General features: G+C 43.4%; 1 protein-coding gene and 1 pseudogene across 4 annotated transcripts in view; one reads left to right on the top strand and one right to left on the bottom strand.

Annotated features, from left to right (window-relative positions):
* ZNF143 (zinc finger protein 143) overlaps positions 1-1,755 on the top strand; it is a 29,686-nt gene extending 27,931 nt beyond the window's left edge. For all 3 annotated transcript variants that reach the window (XM_080912831.1, XM_080912832.1, XM_080912830.1), the window contains one exon: positions 755-1,755. In XM_080912831.1, coding sequence (XP_080768957.1) covers positions 755-838 — 84 coding nt within the window. In that variant the 3' untranslated portion in view covers positions 839-1,755. The remainder of the gene's footprint in view (positions 1-754) is intronic.
* A 6,468-nt stretch (positions 1,756-8,223) lies between these two features.
* On the bottom strand, positions 8,224-8,567 carry LOC308416702 (ribosomal protein eL22-like 1; annotated as a pseudogene). Its single transcript has one exon. The product of its transcript is annotated as a ribosomal protein eL22-like 1 (transcript).
* Between the last annotated feature and the right edge of the window lie 15,648 nt (positions 8,568-24,215).

Raw genomic sequence — 24,215 nt, 5'->3', positions numbered from 1 at the left:
GACAATTGCTATAACAGAGGTGATCTCAAAAGGACCAGAAGCAGGGTCGGAGTGGCATGCACCTTTAACCCCCACTCAGGATGCAGAGGCAGGGTGATCTCAGTGAGTTCCAGGATGACAGGGCTACGTAGAGAGGCCCTTCCTCAGACAAAACAAACCACCAACCTGGGCTGGGGTGTAGCTCTACCCCCAGCACCACAGAAGCCAGGTCTGGTGAATCAGGCCTGTAATCTGAACACTCAAGAAGTGAAGGCAGAAAGACCAGAAGTTGAAGGTCATTTGCCTAAGTTGTACGAGACCTTACTCAAAACATAAATTAACATTGTTCTTTACCACTTTTGCTTTGCATATTCTTGGAGAATTTATAGCAAAAGAAAAAAAAATTGGGCTGGAGAGATGGCTCAGTGGTTAAGAGCACTGAAAGGTCCTGAGTTCAAATCCCAGTAACCACATGGTGGCTCACAGTGTACTTATAATAAAAAAAATATAAATCTTTTAAAAAAATTGTTAGACATGTGTCTTTTTCTATACCCAGACAGCCATTCTCACTGTCAAGTTGGAGTCTAATGAGACAGGTTTCTTTGGAGCACAAGGAAGCTACTACTCCTTGGAGGAACCTTCTGTAAACAGAGTACCCACATAGCCTCACTAAAAAGGAGGCGTGTTAAAAAAACAAAGAAAATTTGCTGGGGAAGACCCTAATTCCCAGTAGAGAATATATTATTAATGTTTGATGTGCGTGTTCTGGTTTCAGCTTGGAGAGCAGCCATCTCTAGAAGAAGCTATCAGAATAGCATCTAGGATCCAACAAGGAGAGACGCCAGGGTTGGATGATTAATACTCAGAACCACAGAGCAATAAAACAGGAGGAAGGAGCCTTTCATCTCTGGCGGCAGAATCCCTGAAGCCCGGCCTGGCAGAGCAGTTCCCTTCCTGAAGCACTGGACACATTTTTATGCAAGAGTAGAGAACATTTTCTTCTTGACACTTTTGTGTACATAGCCCCTGGAATAAATTTCCAACGTGATTCATTGTGTACAAGGAAGAATGAAATGAGGGCCCTGCGGCAGTTCTTCATGCTACTCTTGATCACATGACAGACGTGTGAGATCCACCCGTAAGACCGTCGAGGTCTTAACACAGTCAAGATGAGCTTTTAACTTACTGTGAAAAAAAACAGCTGTATCTAATGTGCTGAAGGTTCAACATGTGAAACAATCATAACTCCAAAGCCATCACAGAAAATAAAGGATGCAAGCCTTCAGATGTCCCTCCAGTTAATGTCTGGATTTTTTGTCCTACACACCCATTTTTATTTGTATTTCAGGGTTCAAAGACTTCATTTATAGTGTCCCATCCCTGTCATAGAACTTCAAGCTAAAACGCTGACTATCTTAGCATTACATTGGATTATGTATAAAATTACGAAGTTTGGTTATTTTAAATTAAAACATTTAATCCAGTGTTTGAAGCTGGGAATGATAGCTTGTGCCTGTAATCCCAGCATTGAAGACCTGAGGCAGGAGGACATAAATTTGAGTCTGGCCTGGGCTATGTAATGAATTCCAGGCTAATCTGAGCTACCGAGTAAATACTTTATCAAAAACAAAGAATATCCATTGTTTGGGTTGTTAAAGATTCTCTTCAGCCTTCTGATTTTTTGCTACTGTTTTTTATGATAATCAACTATGAGTTTCCCACGGGTCTGGCCTAGGCTTATAGTTCTATGGCTGAGAATGGATTTACTCCAAAAAACTGGGTTAGTGAGTTGTGTAAATTATTTATTTTGCTCCTGAGCTTTTGTTTTAAAGCTTATTTACCTTAAAGTTTATTATTGACTTTGAATACAGCAGTTTTTAAAACAATACTTTTTGTTTGTTTCATTAAATTGATCTGGTGTTGGGGAATGTTGCACAGGGATCCACAATGTAACAACATAACCCTGTACACATGGGCCAAGAGTATGTCCTATGTAGGCACAGAACAAGCACTGCTCTATTATTATATATCACTGTGTATTCAACAGTCTCGTGAAAATGTAAGGTTTATTGTCTCCTACTTACCCCGGCTTGGCAGGTATAAAAGGCAAGGAGGCCAAGATTGGACAGCTAAGGTGTTTGTCTCCATGTCCGGTGTGGGTTTTATACTATACCTCAGCATCCTGGAGCAGAGGATATCACCATGACTTGTTTGATAGCTTCCGTTTGCTAATAGCAAGAGTCCAAAGGCTTTTTAAAAAGATTTATCTGGGCAATGGTGGCTGACGCTGTTGATTTCAGCACGTGGGAGGCAGGCAGGCAGAGATCTCTGGCAGAGCCGCTGCTACAGGCACACATGAATTTATACCTCCCAGTGCAGAAACCCAAACTGCAGGCCTCTCTGAGCCTTTATATCCACCTATAGTCGGATTCCGGGGCACTTCACTCCCTGGTAAGCCTTCTGCCGGCTGCACTGAACAGTGCTGATAAGCCCTGTTATCCAGATTTAATAAAGATAAAAAGACCTACTTACACCAGAGAGAATGGGACGTGGGTTGCTGTCCTTTGTTCCCAAGCCATCTAGTGTTTACTAACAAGGTAGCATGTTCCTTCAAAGTGCTGTGTGTCTGACAGAAGCAGCAGGAAGCAGTTCACCCAAGAATAAACCCTCCGAAGGTACATGGTGACAAATGACACAGCCTGATGCCTGTGTGGTAAGATCCAGGCAGGGCTGAGGCCTCCAACAAACTTGTTACAACCCAACCCAGAGGGTAAAAGTGCTTGCTATGAAACCCATAACCTGACCCCAGTCACCCAAACGGACAAAGACACAAGCACATACGCACACAATTTTGTGATTTTTTTTTAATGTATGTGTTGCCTGCACGTGTGTCTATGTACTGTAGATGTGCCTGGTGCCCATGGAGGCCAGAAGATGGCATTCTTTTCCTTCAACTGGAGTTCACCATGTGGGTGCTGGGAATTGAACCCAGGTTCTCCCAAAGAGCAGCCAGTGTTCTTGCTGAGCCATCTCTCCATCCCCTCGTTAGTTAATTTACAAAGAGGAGGAACCGTTGGCTACAGTTTGTGCTCCACATGATTTCCACAAGCCTCAAAGCTCAGAGGGCTAGGTCTACAAAGAAAGTCCAGGACAGCCAAGGGTAACCCTGCCTCAAGAAAAAAAGCATTATGTGTGTGCCTGAGTGTGAGTTTGTGCACATGAGTATAATGTTTGCCCTAGGAGAAATTGGATCCCCTGCAGCTACAATTGTGGGTTGCCTGGTGTTAGGAACTGACCTCGGGTCTTCTAGAACATACTAATAACTGAGCCATCTCTTTACCCCACCTTTTGGAGTTCTTACATCTTTTTCTTTTTTCCCTTATGGCTGGGAGGGGATGGATGTCCATGTGGCAAGTCAGGCAGTGTTTCCAAGTCATGGGGCTCAGAGTTGTTCAGTTCTTTGAGATGGATGACTGGGCAGAATCTCATTATTTTGCTGATGCATGAGATTTGCAGTATGAATTGTTTCTTCCGGGAGACGGCCAAACCGTGCATTGCAGCAAAGGTCATGAGGGGTCAAACTCCAGATACTCTGAGCCTGCTCATTCAAGAGTGGCTTCTTCTCCAGTAGTGTCAGGATGCCCTAGGGACAGACTGCAGCCACGCCTTGTTAAAGAGTAACTCCTTTTGATCCTGGTTGGAGGCAGCAAGGGCCTTACTCTTGAGCAGAGGCCAAGCAGTCTTGTTGAGATTAGTTTAGCACTTAGCTTATTTCTATCACCACAGAGCGGCACCTACCCTCTCCACACAGATTAGCAAGGTCACATCACTGCAGAGGACAAAGGTCATTTTGTAGAGCTAGGTCAGTGCTGAGTAAGAGTGTTGGAGGAGGGAGGATCCCTCCCTCTGGGTCAGAAGTGAGGAAATGTCAGTTGTAGGTTCATCGGAAGGTCCTCAGTGGTGGGAGGCAGGCATACATGTCAAAGGTGATGTAGACAAACCTGTAACGATACCACGGGAATCTTAAAGGCCTCAGTCTAGGGATGGTTTAAGGAGCCTCCCTGGAGACCAGGCCTAGGGTAGGTAAATGGTTCGAAATGATTGGATTCTCTTTTAGTTGCTGCTAAGGAACACGGTGGGCTCTAGAAATGGCTCAGTGGGTAAGAAACATGTGCCTGGTACCAGGAGAAGACACTGGGTTTGGGAGAGTTACCGAGGGTTTTGAGGCACTAGAGTGTTGCTGGGAACTGAACAAGGGCCTCTGAAAGAATAGGCAGAAGAGCATTTTCTTAACCAGTGAGCATCCAGCCCACACTCTCCTTCCTTTCTCCTACTTTTTTTTTTTTTTTTTGAGATGGGTTTCACTATGTAGCCCTGGCTGGCTTTTAAGCTGGCCTTCAGACCCAAAGAGGTCCCTTACTCTGCCTCCTTTGGATTAAAGGCATGGACTGCCTACAGTGCCATTACGGTTTTTTGTTTTTTTAATTATTGGTTCCTTTTCCTGTAAGTCCTATCATAAAGCAACACAACCAATTTACCAATTTTCTTAAAGAGTTGAATCTAAATTAAAATCATGACAGAATGTACCAAACCGAATTGCCTGTTAATGTGATTAAGCTATAAAGTTCGGTCTGTGGTAGGTCTCAGGCATACTTTATTCTACTTGGATCTGTTAGAGGTTCGCTTACACATCTTTTTGTTTGTCTCCTAAGAGTTACATCATACAGTCCTGCCAGATGTGGGGAAGATACCAAGTGACCCTGAATAATGAGCTGTCTATTATGAACAAAGGCAAAGGAAACAGCCAAGAGCCTTTCTATGCTAACCTTGCAATTTAAGTTTGGAATACAAAGGCATTTGTTTTCCTGAAACACTAAGGAAGATAATAAAAGGCTATTCTTATTTCCTGGAGGACTAAGGGAAATAGAGCTTGATATGTCTAGTAGTTTAGGCTGAACAGGAAACCGGTATACATTTGTATTAGGGACAGGTTAGACACGGTCAAAGCATGTCAAAGTCCCCACTAGCCACCGTGAAAAGGGGAGGTAGAGCTAGGTAGATCTTCAAGTTCAGAACTAGTATGGTCTACAGAGTTCCAGGACAGCCAGGACTACAACTACAACGAAGAAGCTCTCTCTCTCCCTCTCTCTCTCTCTCTCTCTCTCTCTCTATATATATATATATATATATAATAAAAAATATATAAAATCTTTAAATATATATTATGATCTATATAAATTATCTTTAAAAACTTGTTTGTATATGTTATGTGCATACATAATGCAGGCCTCCTAGGAGTGAGATTCGTCAGATTCCTTGGAGCTGAAATTACTCAGGCAGTTGTTAGCCATCTGATGTGAGTACTGGGAATCCAACTCAGATTGTCTGCAAAAGCAGGATCCCCTCTTCCTCTTCCCCTGAGCCATCTCTCTAGCTGGGATTAAGTACCTTCTTTCCTTCCGTGTGTGCCTCTGCCACAGCAGACTGAAGTTTAGGGCTCTTCCACATTCCCATCCCCCACTTCCCAGCCACTGGTACTTGGCAACCATACTCTGTTTTTATGAATCTGACTCCTGTAGATAAATCATACCACACTTGTTTGCTTTTTTTTTTTTTTTAATCTTCTTTTTTGACAAAGGGGACTCGTGTTTTTATCCTGGCCTCAGCCACACTGATGATGCCTTTCTAGGACAATCTTGTCTTAGCTCTTCTCTTCCTGCTATAGATGTGAACCTGTGTTTTGGAAATGTATGTTCCTCCTTGTGTCTTCTCTCGTTTAACGTACCTATTCATCTTTATTTGTTTTTTTAACTCCCCCCCTTTTTAAACCTTTTTGTCATGGGGTCTGTGTGTGTGTACACAATTGTGTGCATTCATGTGGGAGTCAGAAGAAGGTAATCTGCAGGTGTTGGTTCTCTTCAGATGCCTTTGCACACTGAGCCATCTCAGTGGACTTCCTTAGAGATTGTACAGTTGACCTCCAGTTGGTCACCTCTACTCTAACCTCGTAATGAGAACAGAAGCCTTGCTAAATTAGTTTCTGCTTTCAAGTGAAGAAAACAAAAACAAAAAAGAAACCAACATAAGACCTGTCTGGAAAGTCATCTCAAAGCTGGCTATAGACTTCAGTGGCACAGTGGAGGCGCTTGCCTACGGGAACTACCAGGAATGAAGACTCCGATCCGTAGTTCTCAACCTACGGGTCGCGACCCCTAACAACCGCCCATCTCCAAAAGTATGTATGTTTCCGTTCATAACGGTGGAAAGATCACATCTATGGAATAGCAACAAAAATAATTCTGTAACTGGGAGAGGTCACAAGAATAAGAGGAACTGTAATCAAAGGGTCGCAGCAGTGCAAAACTTGAGAACCACTGCCCTAGATTCAATCTCCGCATTTGTCCCTGGTTGGTCTCACCTCTTAGAGGTTTACTTCAGGAACCCAGGACTCCCAGACACTCACAACACGGCATCCAGAGCCCCAATGCACTAAAGAAGGACGCCGGAAGTGGTCGAAGTGGGGTTGCAGACAGTTTTTAGGGGAAAAGGAGCGAGTTAAAATCTCAGTGCCCTGGGGGTTGCCTGTCTTTTAAAATAGAAAACTTTTGTCCTTGAAAAAAAAAACTTTTGTGCCCTTAGGGCCCTTGGAGGGCTGAGCTCAACGGGAAAAACTGCCCAAACAGGTTTCCCTCTTCCTTGAGACTTTTCTAACATCCTGAAACTTGGGTCGTTCTTTAATCAGAAAGCATCAACAGCAACGGGGGGGGGGGGGGGGGGGGGGGGGGGGGGGGGCGGGGACACACACACACACACAGGACTTTTTCCTCCTGGATAGATGGGCTTTGCTCTTGTGATGCTGGAGGCGCACAGTCCTCTACAGCCCCTCTGCTGAACACGGCATTTTCTGGCTTGCCCATGGCAGGCACAGAGTCTGTCTAACCTTTGTAAGAGCCAAAGAAACTTCCCTTCTGCCCTCTGAAGGTTCAAGCACTGAATCTGGGGCCTGAAGATACTGTTCTGCGGTTCAGAACACAAGCGGCTCTTTCACAGGATCTGGGTTCGGTTCCTACCACTGGTCAGGTGGCTCACAGACTCCAGCTCCAGGGCTTCCCAAGACCCCACCACCCCCACCCACCTCCCCCGCACTTCAGGCATCTAGACAATTAAAAATAACAACAAAAAAAAAAGTATCTTTTTTGGGAAACTGTGGTCTGATAAAACTAAAGGATAGACGGGCAGTGACAGCTCATTCTGGTAATCCCAGCGCTCAGGAAGCCGAGGCAGGAAGATAGCTAATGATAGCTAACGACTTTGAGGCCAGCCTGGACTACAGAGTAAGAGGGTCGTGTTTGGATTTTCTTTTCTGGTTTTGTTTGCTGGTTTTAAAGTAAAAGAGATGAGATCTTTAGAAAGTAACTGCACATCCTAGTCTCTAAGACTGAGACTTTTCTTTGAAACAGTATCTCACTATATAGCTCTTGCTGGCCTAAAACTGGTTATAGAAACCAGGCTGTGCTCAATAATTTGTTAAAAAATAGCCTCCTTTAGCTAAGGCTGGCACCCACCCTCCTACTTGCCTTCAAACATAAGATTATAAGTGTTTGTTACAATGTCCGACTCTATAAGTGGTCTGCTCTGTACTATTCTGTTGCAGCAATAGGAATCAATGTTTTTTATTTTTTATTTTTAGACAGTGTCTCTGTATGTAGACATGAATATGTCTATGCTGGCTATGTAGACCAGGCTGGCCTTGAACTCACAGAAACCTGCCTGCCGCTACTTCCTGAAAGCTGGGATCAAAGACACGCCCTGCGCAGTCTACACGTTCTTTTAAGATGTTTGCGTGTGTGCGCATGCGTGCACGCGGGCGCGGTGTATATGTGTGTGCCTGTGCCACATCTATGAATGTGCAGATAAGCCAGTAGATTGAGCGTCTGTAAAAGTGCGGGCCTTTTTCTACACCCGTCCTTGCTCTGAAATAATGACCTGAAGACCTGGTATGTTTATTAAAGAGCTTCTTGCACTATAGCTGGGCAGAGTTCTCATCTATTCTAATCGATAAGTGGCCTACAACCCAGCCGAGAGCCCCGTTACCTGCCATGTTAGTCCTTCTGGCTGGCTCTAGTTAGCCCCATCGGTCTTCTTCGTTTGTTTCTTTGTAGAGTAAAATGACTTTTATTTACTCATAAAGTCCAATTTTAGGTTTCTTTAGCATACTTCCATTTTATTAAAAGCAAAGGCCAATCAGTCCTCAGACTCTGAACCATCTTCATCTTGACTAATCTGGAAATAGCGAAGCTCGTAAGTCTCCAATCACGGAGATTATTCTTCCCAAGGTACTTCTTGGTAAGATATTTCAAATACCTTCTTGAGATCCGCTTCTCAGAAACAACTGTGATTTTATTCTTCGGGTGTTCAATGTGAACAACATTCCCAAGATTTCCAGTTTTTCCGTTGACTTTAACCTTCTCCCGTAGAAACTGTTCAAAATTTCCAGAATCAAAAATTCCATCTTCTACAGGATGAGTAAGATCCATATGAAGCCTCCAGGTTGACTTCTTAGGCTTCTTGTTTTTCTGTGGCGCCATGTTGAGCAGCAGTCAGGGGAAGAGCCCATCAGTCACAATGACTCTCATGGTGCGTCTCTCTGCTCTCCCTCGGCCCCTCCCTCTCCCTCTGCCCCTCCCTCTCCCTCGGCCCCTCCCTCTCCCTCGGCCCCTCCCTCTCCCTCGGCCCCTCCCTCTCCCTCGGCCCCTCCCTCTCCCTCGGCCCTCCCTCTCCCTCTGCCCCTCCCTCTCCCTCGGCCCCTCCTCTTTCCTGCCCCCCCCAAGTCGACCAGAGATCCTTTTTTTTTTTTTTTTTTTTTTTTTTTGAGATTAGAAGGCCCGCCTCCTCCTCTTCTGCCACTGGCTGATGAGCTCTTTAGTAAACATCCAGTGACTTTGGAAAACGATTTTTACACAACCTTGAGACAGGAAGGTGTTTGACAAAGCAATCAGATCTCTTGGCACAGTAATCAGCATTTGAATACACAGAGCACAAAACCACCCAGGGTTGGAGGCCAGCCTGGTCAACTTGGTGCGCAGGACAGCCAGGGCCACACAAAGAAACCCCAGTCTCAAAAACAAAAAACAAAAGAGAATTATTTCTGTCTTTATAGGACTTCCTGGGGAATCAAACTTAGGACACCAGGCCAACAAACCCCTCGGTCTCTTCAACCACTCTCTCCAAATTTCCGTAATGCTGGAATTATGGCCACACCCACCCAGTTGTTTTTCCCTTTTACGTGTTATCTAAACTGAAGTCCTAATTAATGCTTTGTGCAGAAAGTGTCCTTACCAGACCATTTCCACAGGCCTGGCTGGGTGTTTGTTTATTTGTTTGTTTGTTTTAATAAGTCATAATTCTCTTATGTTTACATTTTCATTTGCTTCAAGTATTTTTTCAGATTTATTTTATTTTTAGGTGTATGAGTGTTTCGGTTATACGTATGTCTGCGCAGCTCTTGTAAGCCTGGTGCCTGCAGAGGTCTGGAGTTATGGGCAGTTGTCGTCCACCATGTGAAAGCTAGGAGTCCAAGCTGTGTTCTCTGTAAGAGCAGCCCAGTGCTCTTAACTGCGGGGTCACTTCTCCAGCCTCATTGCATTTTAATTTTCATTAAGCTGGGTGAAAATGAATGTAGGACACAGCCCCATGGTGGTGCACTTCAGCCAACTTGCAGCCATTGGTCCGGGGGGTCCTAGGGATCAGATTCAAGTCCTCAGGCTTGGAAGCAGACACATTACCACCAGGTCGTCTCGAGAGCTAGATAGCCTCAGCTGCCTCAAATTTTGGATCCTCCTGCCTCAGCTTTTTGAGTTCAGGGACTACAGATGAATGACACTATATAAAAATGTCTTTATTCCATATTCATGGACAGGAATCTTTGAAATAAATGTCCTCTTTGCTGCCTTGCCCTTGGATCTATTAGTGGGCTATGGCCTAGTTCCTAAAGATGGATTTTGCCCTTGATCACCTCCCCTGGACCTCAGTTTGCTAAAATGTGTCTAAGGTTATCCTGGTAGAATCCCAAAAAGAACGAATTCTTTCTGCTGTTATTAAAGCTCAGCCTGGTAGCTGGTATCTTAGACCTACAGATTTATCTTTCTTTTGTTGATCCCTGAATTCTCCATCCCTATAACAGCTTTCAAAATTTTTGTTTTGTTTTTGAAACAGGGTCTTACTTTGTCTCTCTGGCTGACCTCAAAGACACAGAGATTATCTGCCTCTACCTCTCAAGTGTGGTACCAAGCCTGGATACCTTCAGAAGATTTTAATACTATGATACTAGTTGCTACTTTAAAAAAAAAAAAAAAAAAAAAGATTTATTTATTTATTTATGTTAGTACATTGTAGCTGTCCTCAGACACACCAGAAGAGGGCATCAGATCTTATTACAAATGGTTGTGAGCTACCATGTGGTTGCTGAGATTTGAACTCAGAACCTCTGGAAGAGCAGTCAGTGCTCTTAACCACTGAGTCATCTCTACTTTTTTTATATTGCTCTCCTTACAGATTTATTTTTTAACATTGTGTGTGTGTGTGTGTGTGTGTGTGTGTGTGTGTGTGTGTGTTTGTCGGGGTGACTAAATGTCCTGTGTGGGTTAGTGTTTGTGGAGGCCAGAAGGAGGTGTTAGATACGTTAGAGCTGGGTCTGTAGATGCTTGTGAGTCAGGAGTCAGGAACTCAGGTTCCCTGCAGGAGGAACATGCACTCTAACCATTGAGCCTTCTCTTCAGCTTCATCCATTGCCCCTGCTGCCTAGGTTATCAAATAAGAGTCTTATGCATGAGAGGCCAATACATGATAGAAAAATAAATAAAAATGGTGTGTTTTTGTTTGTCTTTTGGTGTTTTTGTCTGGGGGGGTTATTTAACATTCTCTTAGGTGTCCGAGTGTTCTGCATGTATCTCTGTGCACCATGTATGTGTCTTGGACCTATAGAAGCCAGAAGAAGATGTCAGATCCCTGGAAGTGTTTAAAGATGGTTGTCAGCTGTCATGTGCTGGGAACCAAACTAATGTCCTCTGGAAGTGCAGTCAGTGGTCCTGATAAGCCATCTCTGTAGCCCTTTTGGATCTTTTGCTTGTTCGTTTGTTTGGATGTTTGTTTGTTTTGATATAGACTCTTACACTGTAGCGTGGGCTGGAGTGTGTGTGTGTAAATGAGTTTTGAGTACACAGGCCTTTGACCAAACTGTGTTCCTACTATGTGTCCTATGGATATAGGACACCTCACCAAGAGAAAAATCATCATGCAAAGATAATTTGGAAACAGCTTAAAAGAGAGCTGTGCACATAAACTGTGTGAACCCAGCTGCCCAGTGCTCCAGCAGGACAGTGTGGAATGGTCCAGGACTGGTGGCTCTGGAAAGCCCGGAAATGCTACCTATAAGACTTGACTAGAGGTATGCTCTCAGTGAAGCCCGGAAATGCTACCTATAAGACTTGACTAGAGGTATGCTCTCAGTGCTGTCCGGGCATAACTCCCAGAGCTTTTATTCTTCTTTTATATGGCAAAAAAAGCCTTTGAAGATGTAACTGGGAGACAGGGAGGTGGCGCCGGGCTTTCCAGGTAGGTGCATGTTAGCACACAGTCCTTAAAGGAGACAGCAGGAAATGCTTTGCTAGCAGAGGCAGAAGCTGGAGTCAGATGCCTTAAGATACACACCTGCAATCCCAGTACTCAGAAGGCTGAGAGGCAAGAGGCCAGCCTGGGCTAAATAGGCAGACCCTGTCACAAACCTTTCTCTCAAAAAAGAAAAAAAAAAAAAAGTCACGAAAGGACTTAGTAGTGGGTTGCTTCAGTGTTCCCAATATCCAAAGGCTGTCTGGCCTGTGGAGGAATCTTAGTATGGGTTTACTAAAGGAACTAATAAGGCACCAGTAGACATACTTTTGTATGTACTGTTTGTGTTTTGCAAATCTCCAGAAATGTTTCAATAAGGGCTCTTGTTCAAATAATACATTATCTCAGAAATCACTAAAACAATCTTTAAAAACATTTTTAACAAATTATGCTAGGTGGCCCTGGTGGTGGCAGCGGTGGGGCACGCCTTTGATCCTAGCACTTGGGAGGCAGAGGCAGGTAGATCCCTGTGATTTCAAGATTAGCCTGGTCTACAGAGGGAGTTCCAGGATGGTCAGGGTTACACAGTATAACCCTGTCTAGCAAACAAACAAACAAAACTATTGTACAAAAATATTTTTCAATAAAACATTTTAATACTAAGTTTACTTTTATTTATTTATTTTTGCATGTGTGGGAACATCATGCTAAAGCACACATATGTAAGGTGATCCGAAGACAGCTTTTCCTGTAGCTGCCCCTAGACTGTTCTGCCCCCGGCTTCTCCAAAGCAACACTTCCTGTAGCATGTGGGATGTGTCTCCTGTTCTGGCCTGTGTCAAGGCAGCCTGGAGTTTGGTAGGCTACCCACGATGTTTAAACATGACACGCAGTCAGAAGGGGACTTGTTTGTTGCACTTGGGAAGTGGCATTTGTTTTCCTCTGTGTAGGCATCTAGACTTCAACTGCCTGATCATGTCACCGAGCTGTGTTCTCTTTCCCTGCTAGCTGCAGCGAGAGCTCATCTTGATCCTCGCTGAGCTGAAGCAGGGCCCTTTACAGAACTTTAAAGCTGACTCACCAGGCCCCAATAACAAAAGCCAAACACTGTTCAGTTGCTGCTAGAAACCAGCATGGGATGAGGGGAGGCCTGGAGGCAGCTTCCCCTCCCCTCCCCCTACCTAACAAGGTTTCTGACTCACTGAAGAAGTCACTACTTATGAACTGCTCCAGCTTCAACAAAGCCTGATTAGTTCATTACAGTGTGACCAGCCAACACAAGTTGTCCTTGTCACTCCTGGTGGTCACCCAGATCATTTCCTGTATGTGTCACAAATCCCAAGAACAGGCAATTACTCAATCATCTGCTTTTCTACTGGCTGCTCTTCTGTTTGGGGCTCAGGATTCTTTGTTTAGGACATTTCTGTGATCTTTTTACTTAAAAATAAAAAAAGCAGGCCTTTATGTCTCTGTGAAGAATGTTCGAATCCTGAGTTTTGTACAGACCAGCCACACACTCTTCACTGCACTATACATTCCCAGCTCAAGGAGCAGGGTGGGGGTGGGGGTCGGTGGGGGTCAGGGGGTGTTACAAAATTGCTACCATGAGCCTAGAAGTGTAGAGCACTTGAGATCTAATGCCTTCTTCTGGTGTGTCTGAAGACAGCTACAGTGTGCTTCTATACATAAAGTAAATAAATAAATTTTAAAAAGAAAAAGGTGCATGGGTGGTGGTTCACACCACACCTCCTGCTAACTCTCCTATCTGGCCAGTGAGTTCAGAAGACAGACGGGTCATGGAAAATGACAGTTGACTATCGAAAACTAAATCAGGTAGTAAATCCCATTGCAGCTGATGTAACAGACGGAGTTTTCTTACTTGAGCAAAGTAACACATCTCCTGGTACCTGGTATACAGCTATTGATCTAACAAATGCCTTTTGCTCAGTACCTGTCCCTAAGGACTACCAGAAGCAATTTGCTTTTAGTTGACAAGGCCAGCAGTATACACTTACAGTTTTCCCTCAATTCTTTTGCTCTGTGTCATAATGTAGTTAGAAAGGATCTTGATTCTCTGTCTCTTGGCATAGAGCTCTTGAGACATAGAGGCTACGATTCCCAGGAGACTTGGGCTAGGAGATCTCTGAGTTCAAGGTCATCTGGGACAAAGCAAGTCCTAGATCCAGGCGTGGTGGCACACACCTTTAATCTGGGACACCCCTTCTGCTGAAGACCTATGTAAGCACATTGGAAGAAGAAAGATTCTCCTGCTTGCCTTGTGGGACTGAGCCACTCTTAGATCCTTGGACTGCCACTCACAGCTGCTGCCGACCATTGTTGGGGAGTTGGACTACAGACAGTAAGTAAGTCATCAACAAATACCTTACTATATAGATACTACCCATATCCTGTGACTCTAGAAAACCCTGACTAATACAGTCTACCTCAGTGAAATTCTTAGAAGTCCTGTGGTGTGGTGTCAGGAATCATCTAGGAAAGGCTAGGGCTAATAATTCCCCACCATTTTTTTGTGTGGTCTTTGATGGTTGAGTTCTGAAAAGCCCCAAGAAACCTCATTCCAGGATTCCTTAATGCTAATGATATGTGTCTTTTATCACTATTCCATAGTCTTAACAATTCCTGAGCATCAGCCCACCCTATTGGGCAAATGTCTTGTAGATCAACAGGAAGATGAACTTTCATAAATTAGTGCTATTTGGATAAATTAATGTTAATGATTTTATAGAATTCCTGATTTGATTAAAAAGAAAGTTTTAAGAAATGATTTTAGTTGTAATAAAATTAGAAGCAATAGAATGTGCCCACTTCTCATAAAAAGTAAGTAATGGCTGCATAATAAGAAATACTATGAGCAGGGCTGGAGAGATGGCTCAGTGGTTAAAAACACTGACTGATCTTCCAGAGGTCCTGAGTTCAAATCCCAGCAACCACATGGTGGCTCACAACCATCTGTAATGAGATCTGATATGTCTGAAGACAGCTATGGTATACTTATATATAAGGAATAAATAGATCTTTAAAAACCAGAAAGAAATACTATGAGCTTTTTAAATTACACTGAAAAAGAGTTACAGGCTTGGGACATATTTATTTTCAAGCAAAAACATTCAGGTCCAAGGAAATGCCACAGGTTGTGCAGTATGATAAGGCAAGGGCATGTAAAAACTATTGCTTTGAACTTAAAAACGAGCTTCCAGTATGAAACACTGCTTTGAGTTTGTTAATACCTTCCTGAAATTCCCCTTTCGTGTAACATTCTATATATGAGGTAATTGTCTGTGAACTTTTGTCTATCAAAAGGCCAGAGAAAGTGCAGGTCCATCTGCCCTGTCACAGGGCAGGGCTGCCTGGAGAGGCAGAACACGGGGAGTTACAGAGCGGTGCTGGGCTGTCCAGAAGCACCTGAGAGCTCAGTCTTGGGTGTGGAAAAGCTGGAGCTGGTTTGGGGGGGGGGGGTTCCTGGGCCTGCAATGAGGCCAAGTTGTGGGGTTCTCTGACTCTTGGACATACAGGCACCCCTGGGAGTCACAGAAGAGCAGAAAACAGTCAGGGGCGGGGGAAGGGAGGATGTAGGGAAGGGGAGCTCTGGCTTGTCCCAGCGAGGATGAATACATGCAGGTTTGATGGCAGTTGTGGCTGGGAGCACAGAGAGGACTTCTATAGGAGGTTAGGCTGTTGCAATGTAAGTAAAGTCCTTCTTCATTGTTCCCTGTGGTAGATCTTGATGAAAAGAAATAGTCTGTGGTTCTAAACAGTTTATTGTCATGGCAGAAAATGAATGTGTAAAACCATACCCCACTTCTCAGGGTGGGCCTGAGATGAAATAACTCTTGCAGGAAGGAATGTCTGGGAAGGGAATCTTACTGGTTAAGCTCTCTGAGCCTCTAGGTACCTTAATACCATGGAAAACTCTGTTTTTGGCCTACATGATCATAGGACAGGTTTCTTTTATATGAAGCAGGGTACATGTTCCAAGTCATGAGTCTGGCAAGGAGCTTAGAGTCACCTAAGCCTCAGGTGTGTGCCCACAGCTTCTCTGGGTCTCGACCTGCTCTACCTTACCAAACTTCCTGGCATGGTTTTACATCTCACAAGAAAAAGAAATAAGGTGGTGGTTTGGTTTGGGGGGAGGCTCTGTCCTGTTTATCCATCCAAATGAATACATATGTCATTTGAGGCTCAGCCCCATCCACCAAATGTATATATTTTGTATATGTCTGTCTATGTGTAGTATACATGAATGCTTGTGGAGCAGGTCCTAAAAGCATAAGCAGGTTACATGAAGAAGTTGCTCAAATGCCTATGGTTTCTACTCCTGTTACAATGCTGTTTGCTGCCAAGCATGGCCCTGTAGCCTCACGGGGTGTTTCCTATGATTGGTTGACTCGGGAAGAGAAGACTAGGACCTGGTTTGCTGATGGTTCTGCACTTTATGCAGGCACCATCCAGAAGTAGACAGCTATAACATCATAACCTCTTTATGGAACAATCTGAAAGATACTGGTGAGGGGAAATCCTCACAGTGGGCAGAACTTCAGGCAGTACAAATGGTATTACTGATGTGTTTATAAAAAGATAAAGAGAGGAGGAATATGTTCTATAGGTGTGCTGAGGTATGGGGGAAGGGAGTGCCTCTGGCAGACCCATGTTGAAGCATCCTCCCCCCCTGCCCCAGGGACCAGCTACATGATGACGATGATATTAGAATAGAGTTAATTCAGGGCATGGAAAGGGGAATTAAGAGGATAGTAGGGACAGAGAGAGAGTGTGTGTATGTGTGATGGTTTGCATATGCTTGGCCCAGGGAGTGGCACTAGTAGAAGGTGTGGCCTTGTTGGAGGAAGTGTGTCACTCTGGGGATGGGCTTAGAGACACTCCTCCTAGCAGCCTGAGGATGCTCAGTCTGTTCCTGGCTTCCGATGGCTGAGGATGTACAACTCTTAGCTTCTCCTGCACCATGCCTGCCTGGATGCTGCCATGTTCTCACCTTGATGACACTAGACTGAACCTCTGAACCTGTAAGCCATCCCCAATTAAATGTTGTCCTTATGAGACTTGCCTTGGTCATGGTATCTGTTCACAGCAATAAAACCCTAAGACAGAGAGAGATAGAGAAGTAGAGGAGTAGAGGCCGGCTATGAGCATGGGGAGAGAGTGGGAGCAAAAGGCAAAAGCAAGAGAGAGAGGAGGAGACTAACAGCTCATTTTATAGTGTCAGGCTGACCTGGCTGTTGTTAGGTAACTGGGGCAGAGCTTAGACAGAATGCTAACATTTCCCCATTTTGGTTTAATGAAAAAAGGAAAAGTAGAGGCGATGCTGGAGCAGGAATAGGGTCGTTGTGATCTCTGACTACTTCATGCGTGCTTTGGGCCACATGTCTCTAGGGAACCTAGAAAAGTGGGGATGGGTTTGTTTGTCCAGTTGGCTGTTTCCTTGTTCAGGGTCTGTGGAACCATCTGAGGGTAGGTCAGAAGGAACAGGTGCAGTGAAGTGTCTGCGAAAGGAGGTCACGTCTCTGGAGCTGTCCTAGATGCAGTAAGTGCCTGGACTTGAAAAGATGTTGAAACACACACACACACCCCATATAAAACACACACATTTATTTATTTTAGGCAGAGATTAAATATGTTTGGAAGAAAAAAGATTTCTTAGGTGTACATTTGAAACCCAGAAGAATCCCACTGTCTATAATAGGAAGTGGGAACTTTAGGCAGATGTACATATCTGGGTGGAGTCTACTTATTCTATAAGAGGTAGATCTGAGTGGGTTTTCTGTAGATTATAAGTTTACAAAAGAAGTAACAGGAGTTAGTAATATAAAGTTCTTTTTTTAAAAAAAAATAAGCTTTTTGTGGAGCAGAAAGAACAAGAATTTGTGATTATATAGTTGGATTGCATAGCGGAATGTTTAGTGAGAAGAGGAAATATGAGGCATTTAATCAATGAAAATCCAGTTTAGGAAGGAAAGTAACTGATTACATCTATGAAAGCTTACATCTGAACTAGTTGGGAGAATTACCTTATCTGTCAATGTCGTCAGAAAATCTGGGGAGTAAATTATAATCTAGCAGTGACAGTCTACTAGCCAACAGTTCCCTGTGGTCTTTGTGGTTGGTCCTCATGGAAACTTGGGGCAGAGTCAGTCTGACTTTTTTCTGTGGAATGGATCCGTGTGACATGAGAAATGACTTACCTTGGTTTAGATGAATCGTTTGACTCTGAGGATATCCAGTTTCGTCCACTGTATTTCTCGGTGGTTATCATGTCACAATCCAGGCAGCTTCTTGAAGCTGTGTTCATGTCTTCAGAGACCGTGTGGGGTCAACTGTTAAAGGCTTTAGGAGATTTTTGTCTTTCATAAACTTAAATATATTAATATATTAGTAATTACCACACTTCTCACAAGAGTGAGGGCTATATCGATTGGTTATATCTGAATAGAGCACACCACAGTTTAATGATAGTAGCAAGAAATCATTATCAAGACAGGATAGGAATGAAAATCTTAAGTAACTTGTGTTATGCTAGAGACCAGGCCCGTGACACTGAGCACGCAGGCAAGCCTGAGGAATGGCTAGTCTGCAGAGCTAGGGCCAGGCGCACGCATGGTTTTGTAGACCGGCTAGGACCCAAGCAGGTGAGGCAGCCAGAGCAGTGCTTCTGGCTTCGATGCGTGGGGGAAGGGACCAGCCTCCTAGCTGCCTGAAGATAGTCTTCTCCTGGCTCCCTTCTGACCAAGATGCAGAACTCTCAGCTCCTTCTCCAGCTTTCTGCACGCTGCCATACTTCCTGCTATGGTGAGAACAGACTAAACCTCTGAAACTAGAAGCCAGCCCCAGTTAAATGTTGTCCCTTCTAAGAGTTGCCTTAGTCATGGTGTCTCTTCACAGCAATGGAAACCCTAAGATGTTGTTTGTGCGCATGTGGGTGTATATAGATCAAACAATAATTCTGTAGAGTCAGTTCTCCCTTTCCACTTTTATCTGGGTTCATAGGCTCACACCCAGCCCACTAGGGTTGTGGGACAAGTACCTTTACCCACTGAGTCATCTCACTGACCTCTACTTCCACGGTTTTGTATATACCCCTTGTCATACTCTCCTGCTGTCTCTCTCCTGCTTTCAGACCCTAAGCAATTACTGAAGGAGACTCTTAGATCCTGAAACCTTTTGTATAGAATCCATAGACAAGTAATATATTTATATCTAAAGGATATATTGATATCTGCCCTTGGCCTACCTTATTCAAACATTAGACAGATTAAGCGGACATCAATACTCTCTACAAACTTCCTAGACATGACAAGAAATACTAATTCATATTAAATTTCAAGCTTCCCCCTTTTCCTCAGACTTTTCCGGTTCATATTATAAGCATGCTACTTCAGTTCTCAACTGGCTGTGCCTACACAACTCAACTGCCTGTGAATGTTAAGTAACTCTTGGTGGGAGGACATCAGGAGTCACATGCTCTATCTGAGTGACTTTAAGTCATTGTTCTCAAGCGCCATTGCCATTGCTCTAGTCAAAGCACACATAGCACTTTTGGAATGTCTCTTGCAGAGGATAATTGCTAGTGTCACATTTCACCTGTTGAATAGCCTTAGAAGAATTAGTTTCAGTGCACTGTGAGCTGCTAACCACACTCAGCAGGGAGTGTGAGGGCAGTGACAAGTGAGAAAAATCTCCTGTTACCTGAAAAATCAACCAGGAGCTCTCTAGGGTTGGCCTTGTTCTAGCCCGAGGTTTGGATTCTTGGCCCTGCCTGTGGCAGTTGGTAGCAGTTAGAGCTGATGTGATGAAAGTTTCCTTGGGGTAGAGGGAACAATGGCAGAAGACGAAAGGTACAGAGATGATAAGAAAGTGGACGTTGAGAGCCAAGTTATTTAGCACGTTTTTAAAAGAATATTTATACATATGAGTGCTCTGTCTGCATGGGTGCCTGCATGACATAAGAGGGCATCAGTTCCCATTACAGACTTTTGTGAGACACTCTGGGTGCTGGGAATGGAACTCAACCTCCGAAAGAGCAGCCAGTGCTCTTAGCTACTGAGCTCTCTCTAACCCCAACTTTATCTTTTTAAAATTATTATCTTACTTTATGAGTATGGGTGGGTTTTTTGCTTTGTTTTGCCTGTACATATGTCTGTAAACCACATGCACACCTGGTATCCATGGAGGCCAGATAGGGTGTCATATCCCCAGAAACTGGAGTTATGAAGAGTTGTGAGCTTCCTTGTGGGTACTAGGAAATACCAGACCCTTTGGAAAAGCAGCCAGTGTTCTTGACCACTGACCCATCTCTTTAGCTCTAGCACATTTGTCTCTGTAATTCTGAGTTTTGACTAATGAAGTTTTAAAAATCTTATTAAAGTTTTTGTTATTATTTATTTGTATGTGTGTGGGAGTGCACAAGCCAAGGTGCATGTGTAGAGGTCAGATGACAACTTGTAGGAATTAGTTCTCTCCTTCCATCCAGTAGGTACTAGGAATTGAACTCACATCACCAGGTTTGGTAGTAAGCACCTTCACTAGTTATCTTGCTGGCCCTATACTGATAGATTCTTCTTCATGTTTTTTTTTTTTTGTTTGTTTGTTTGTTTGTTTTTTTCTTTTTTGCACACTGAGCCATCTCTCCAACCCCCTAAGGGAAGCTTTAAAAGAGGAACAAAAAACCCCAGAAATCTATCAGAGGTGAACTTTTTCTCCAGGGCTTAAACACAAACTAGAAAAGACTGCCTTTTTGGAAAGCCCCTCTCATGAAACATTCTTCTGATTACATCACGGAGAAAATAACAGTTCCTAGTTGTGAAGAACTTTGGATGGCAGAGCTCGTGTTAATGAGAACAGAGGCAGCACTGGAGCTGTTGTGTGTTTAAAGTACTGCAGAGGGTCCTCTTTTGCTGACTAGGAAGGTGAATGAGCCAGTAGGAGCATTCAAGGCTTTTATTTGCTAAGTCATTCTTCTCTACTGTTAAATTCTTTTTTTCTTCTTGGTCCCTTAGCTAACAGTACCCAGAGTGTGAGTCTGCAGAAGTTGCCAAGCAACAATACAGTCAGGAACAAACGGGTGGGGAAAGAACTAGAGATTTGACTTCTCTAGCCTGGGGCAAGTGGGTGGAACCTTTCTGTTTAGTACATTTTGTGCTGTACTTGGAGGAGCATGAAATTTAAAAAATCAGGATTGTTTCAGTTAGGATGTTGCTGAAATTAAAGCAAAACATGCCCTGTGCTTAGCTGGAGGGAGTAGAGCCTGGGTATCTTAGTCACAAAGATCACTACTAGGTTTTCCTTTAAAACGTTCCCAGGATTAAAGTCAATGGAACTGTAGATACAGAACTTGGTTCCCCCCCCCAGGGTGGGAGAGAACAGATAGTGATCAAAATAAACACTCAGCAGTCCATCAGGAAGTCACACACAGGTTTTAACAGACTCTCTCTCTCTCTCTCTCTCTCTCTCTCTCTCTCTCTCTCTCTCTCTCTCTCTGTGTGTGTGTGTGTGTGAGAGAGAGAGAGAGAGAGAGATTGGAGGTCACCTCACAATCACAAATGATGCTAGGTGAGTGTTCTACCACTGAGCAGTATCCCTGCTGATAAGAGCATTTTATAATCTATATAAGAACACATTATATGTCAGTTTAACTGCTGCTGGGCACTGTTTCGACAATTTTTTTTTCAAGATTTATTTTGTGTATGTGAGTACACTGTAGCTGTCTTCAGACACACCAGAAGAGGGCATCAGATCCCCATTACAGATGGTTGTGAGCCTCCGTGTGGTTGCTGGGAATTGAACTCAGGACCTCTGGAAGAGCAGTCAGTGCTCTTAACCACTGAGCCATCTGTCCAGCCCATGGTCTCCCATTCTTGATGTGCTCTCAATTTCTCTGATTCAGGGATTGAACCCAAAGCTTCACACAGGTTAAGCCAGAGTTCTACCAACTGAGCAACATCCCTATTCTAAGGTTTGGCTTCTTTGCACAGGTTCTCCCTCTTAGCCCAGGATGCCATTGCATGTTCAAGGATCTTCTCCTGTGTCAGTCTGCAAGGTGCTAAAATTATAGATAGGTAGGAGCCACTGAGTTGTTTTGTGACAGGGTTTCTCTGTGTAGCCCTGGCTGTCCTAAAACTCTTTCTGTAGACCAAGATGTTCTCAAACTCAGAGCCTCCAGAATGCTGGGACTAAAGGCATGCACCACCATGGCCCAGCTGAGTCTTGTGAGCAAAGAGGACATGTTCTGGAAGTTGGTTTTTTCCTTCCATCTTGTGGGCTCTGGGAAGAGAACTCAGATCATCAGGCCTGGCTGCACATACCTTTATGCAGGCCAGCAGGTCTTTTTTTTTTTTTTTTTTTTTTTTTTTTTTAACTTTTATACTACAATACTACACAAGGTTTGGGAACTGACCGCTCCCATTCTTCCTGACTACCTAGGTGGCAGGATTTCAGATTCATAGGTCTATAGACTAAGAGTTCTTCCACTGTCCTTTGGTCCCCCCAGCCTTACTTTGAAGACCTCCCAGTCTAGGGAGGTAGGCAGGTGGCAAAGTATGAGATAAAAATCAAAACAAACACTATCAACACTGTTCAGCTCCAGAAAATTGGGCTGGGAATGAAAGGTAGATTTGGGAGACTTCTGAACCATTTAAAATTTTATTATTTTAGAGAAGGAGGAAAAAGACCATGCAGGGAAAAAAGTATTATATCCGTTTAGAAGCTTTCATTGAGCACAGCAGTAACCTTCTGTTCAAAATCTTAAATAGGCGAATTTACCCGGAACAAGAAAACAAACCATCAGACACTAACTTAATTAAGGGCTCTGTGTGTGTGTGAGTGAGTGAGTGAGAGAGAAAATCTCACATAACTTATGTGTTGGGAGATAAGGACATCTTGTGGGAGCTGGTTCTCTCTCAGTACATGGATCCTGGGGATCAAACAACTCAGGCTGTCAGGCTTCGTGGCAGGTGCTTTTGTCCTGTATTTACCATCTGAGCCATCTTGCTGGCTGTAAAGGGAATTCCTACAAAGGAGGGGCTCAGAAACATTTAATTGGGGACAGGTACCTAAAGAGGTTTGAATGTTCCCCTTTACCTAAAAAGCACAATTTAAGATTTACCTCATATTATAGATAAATTAAAGAAGTTTTCTAAACTTACTTTTATTTATATGTCCTGTAAAATAAAATGTCAACTGTCCATAAACAAGGGTGGAGAAAGGAGGTATGAAAAGGTGATAGATAGCCCTCCAGGGCTCTGGCCATGGTATTTCAGACAACACCTTTCTGGGAAATAGACAAGTGTAAAGCTCTTATCCTACACAAAATTAAAAGCAAGTGTGTGAGCCAGGTGTGATGTAAACTGTAATCCACTGATAAACATCTACTATCACAACCAACTCAACTTAATTACAGTTTGGGTTAGCATATGAAAAGACACATTTAGACAGTTGTGGTTACTTGGAAGGACCAACTGGAATCTCAGTTAATCCTTCACATCATGTTTTTAGGTACTAAAATAGACTTTGATTAAAAATTCAGCTTGACCAGGCTGGCAGATGGCTCAGAAAGTGAAGGCCTTTGCAAGCCCGCAACCTGAGTTTGATTAATGGGATTCAAGTAAAGGTTAATGACCTTCACATATATAACATAGCACACTTGCATGGTAGCATATACATAAATACTAACAATCATTTATTTTTGAGATAGGGTCTTACTTGGTAGTTTCAGCTGGACTTGGTAGTTTCTGCTTGCCTCATCTCCTGAGTGCTGGGATTAAAAGTGTGTGCTGCCCAGCCTGGCAATAACAATAATTTTAATTTAGCTAGCAAGCTGGACCTGTGACTCACACTTGTAATTGAAGGGCTTTAAAAAAAAAAGCCTCAGATAAACTGAAAAACTCCAGATAGAAGAGTTGACAAGCTGATAAAATTTGCCCACAAGAAGATCTCCATAGCAACCTTGTTTATTTACACTTTTGAGACAATTTAAGTAGAACAGATTTGCATATGGAAACTTCCACCCCCAGAAGTTTCCTGTCTCTCTACTGGAGAGACTGCTGGTCTTATTGTTCTAACTAAAGGACAATTTGCTTCTGTTGAGCTCAATCTTTCTTATTTTCAGGTCACCCTGATCAATCCCAATCTAATAGTAATGTCAGAACTTCCAAGTTAGATGGATCTCCATTAGTGGCCAATCAGCCTGGCCTGGCAGGTGACAGATCTATAGTCCCATCACTCTGGAGGTGGTTCAAATAATCTGTGCTTCATTGCAAAGCCAGGTCTCAAAAACAAAAATCAGTTTGACTTTTAAGCTTCTGAAGTGTTAAAAAAATGCATATAAGGTTATAAACACATACACATTAATACTCTTAACTACAACAAATAAAACAGAAAAGTTATAAACAGCTATTACCCAGATGATGTGAATCTACATTAAGAAATATCCAGTTTTCTACGGATAGTTTCAGTTCCCCAAAAGTAGGTTCTAATTTCCTAGTGAAAAAGAAAATTACATTTTTGTATGACAGACTGGCCTCAGCAATTCCCACTCCAGCAAAGAATGCTAAAAAACCAAGAGCTCCAAAATAACAAGAATTGATTGGTCATAGCATACAAAA

This window comes from Micromys minutus (genome assembly GCF_963924665.1).
Source record: "Micromys minutus genome assembly, chromosome: 2".
Taxonomy (NCBI): Eukaryota; Metazoa; Chordata; class Mammalia; order Rodentia; family Muridae; genus Micromys; species Micromys minutus.
The sequence above is the reverse complement of the archived record's forward strand: the minus strand, read 5'-3'. Positions and strand labels throughout refer to the sequence as shown.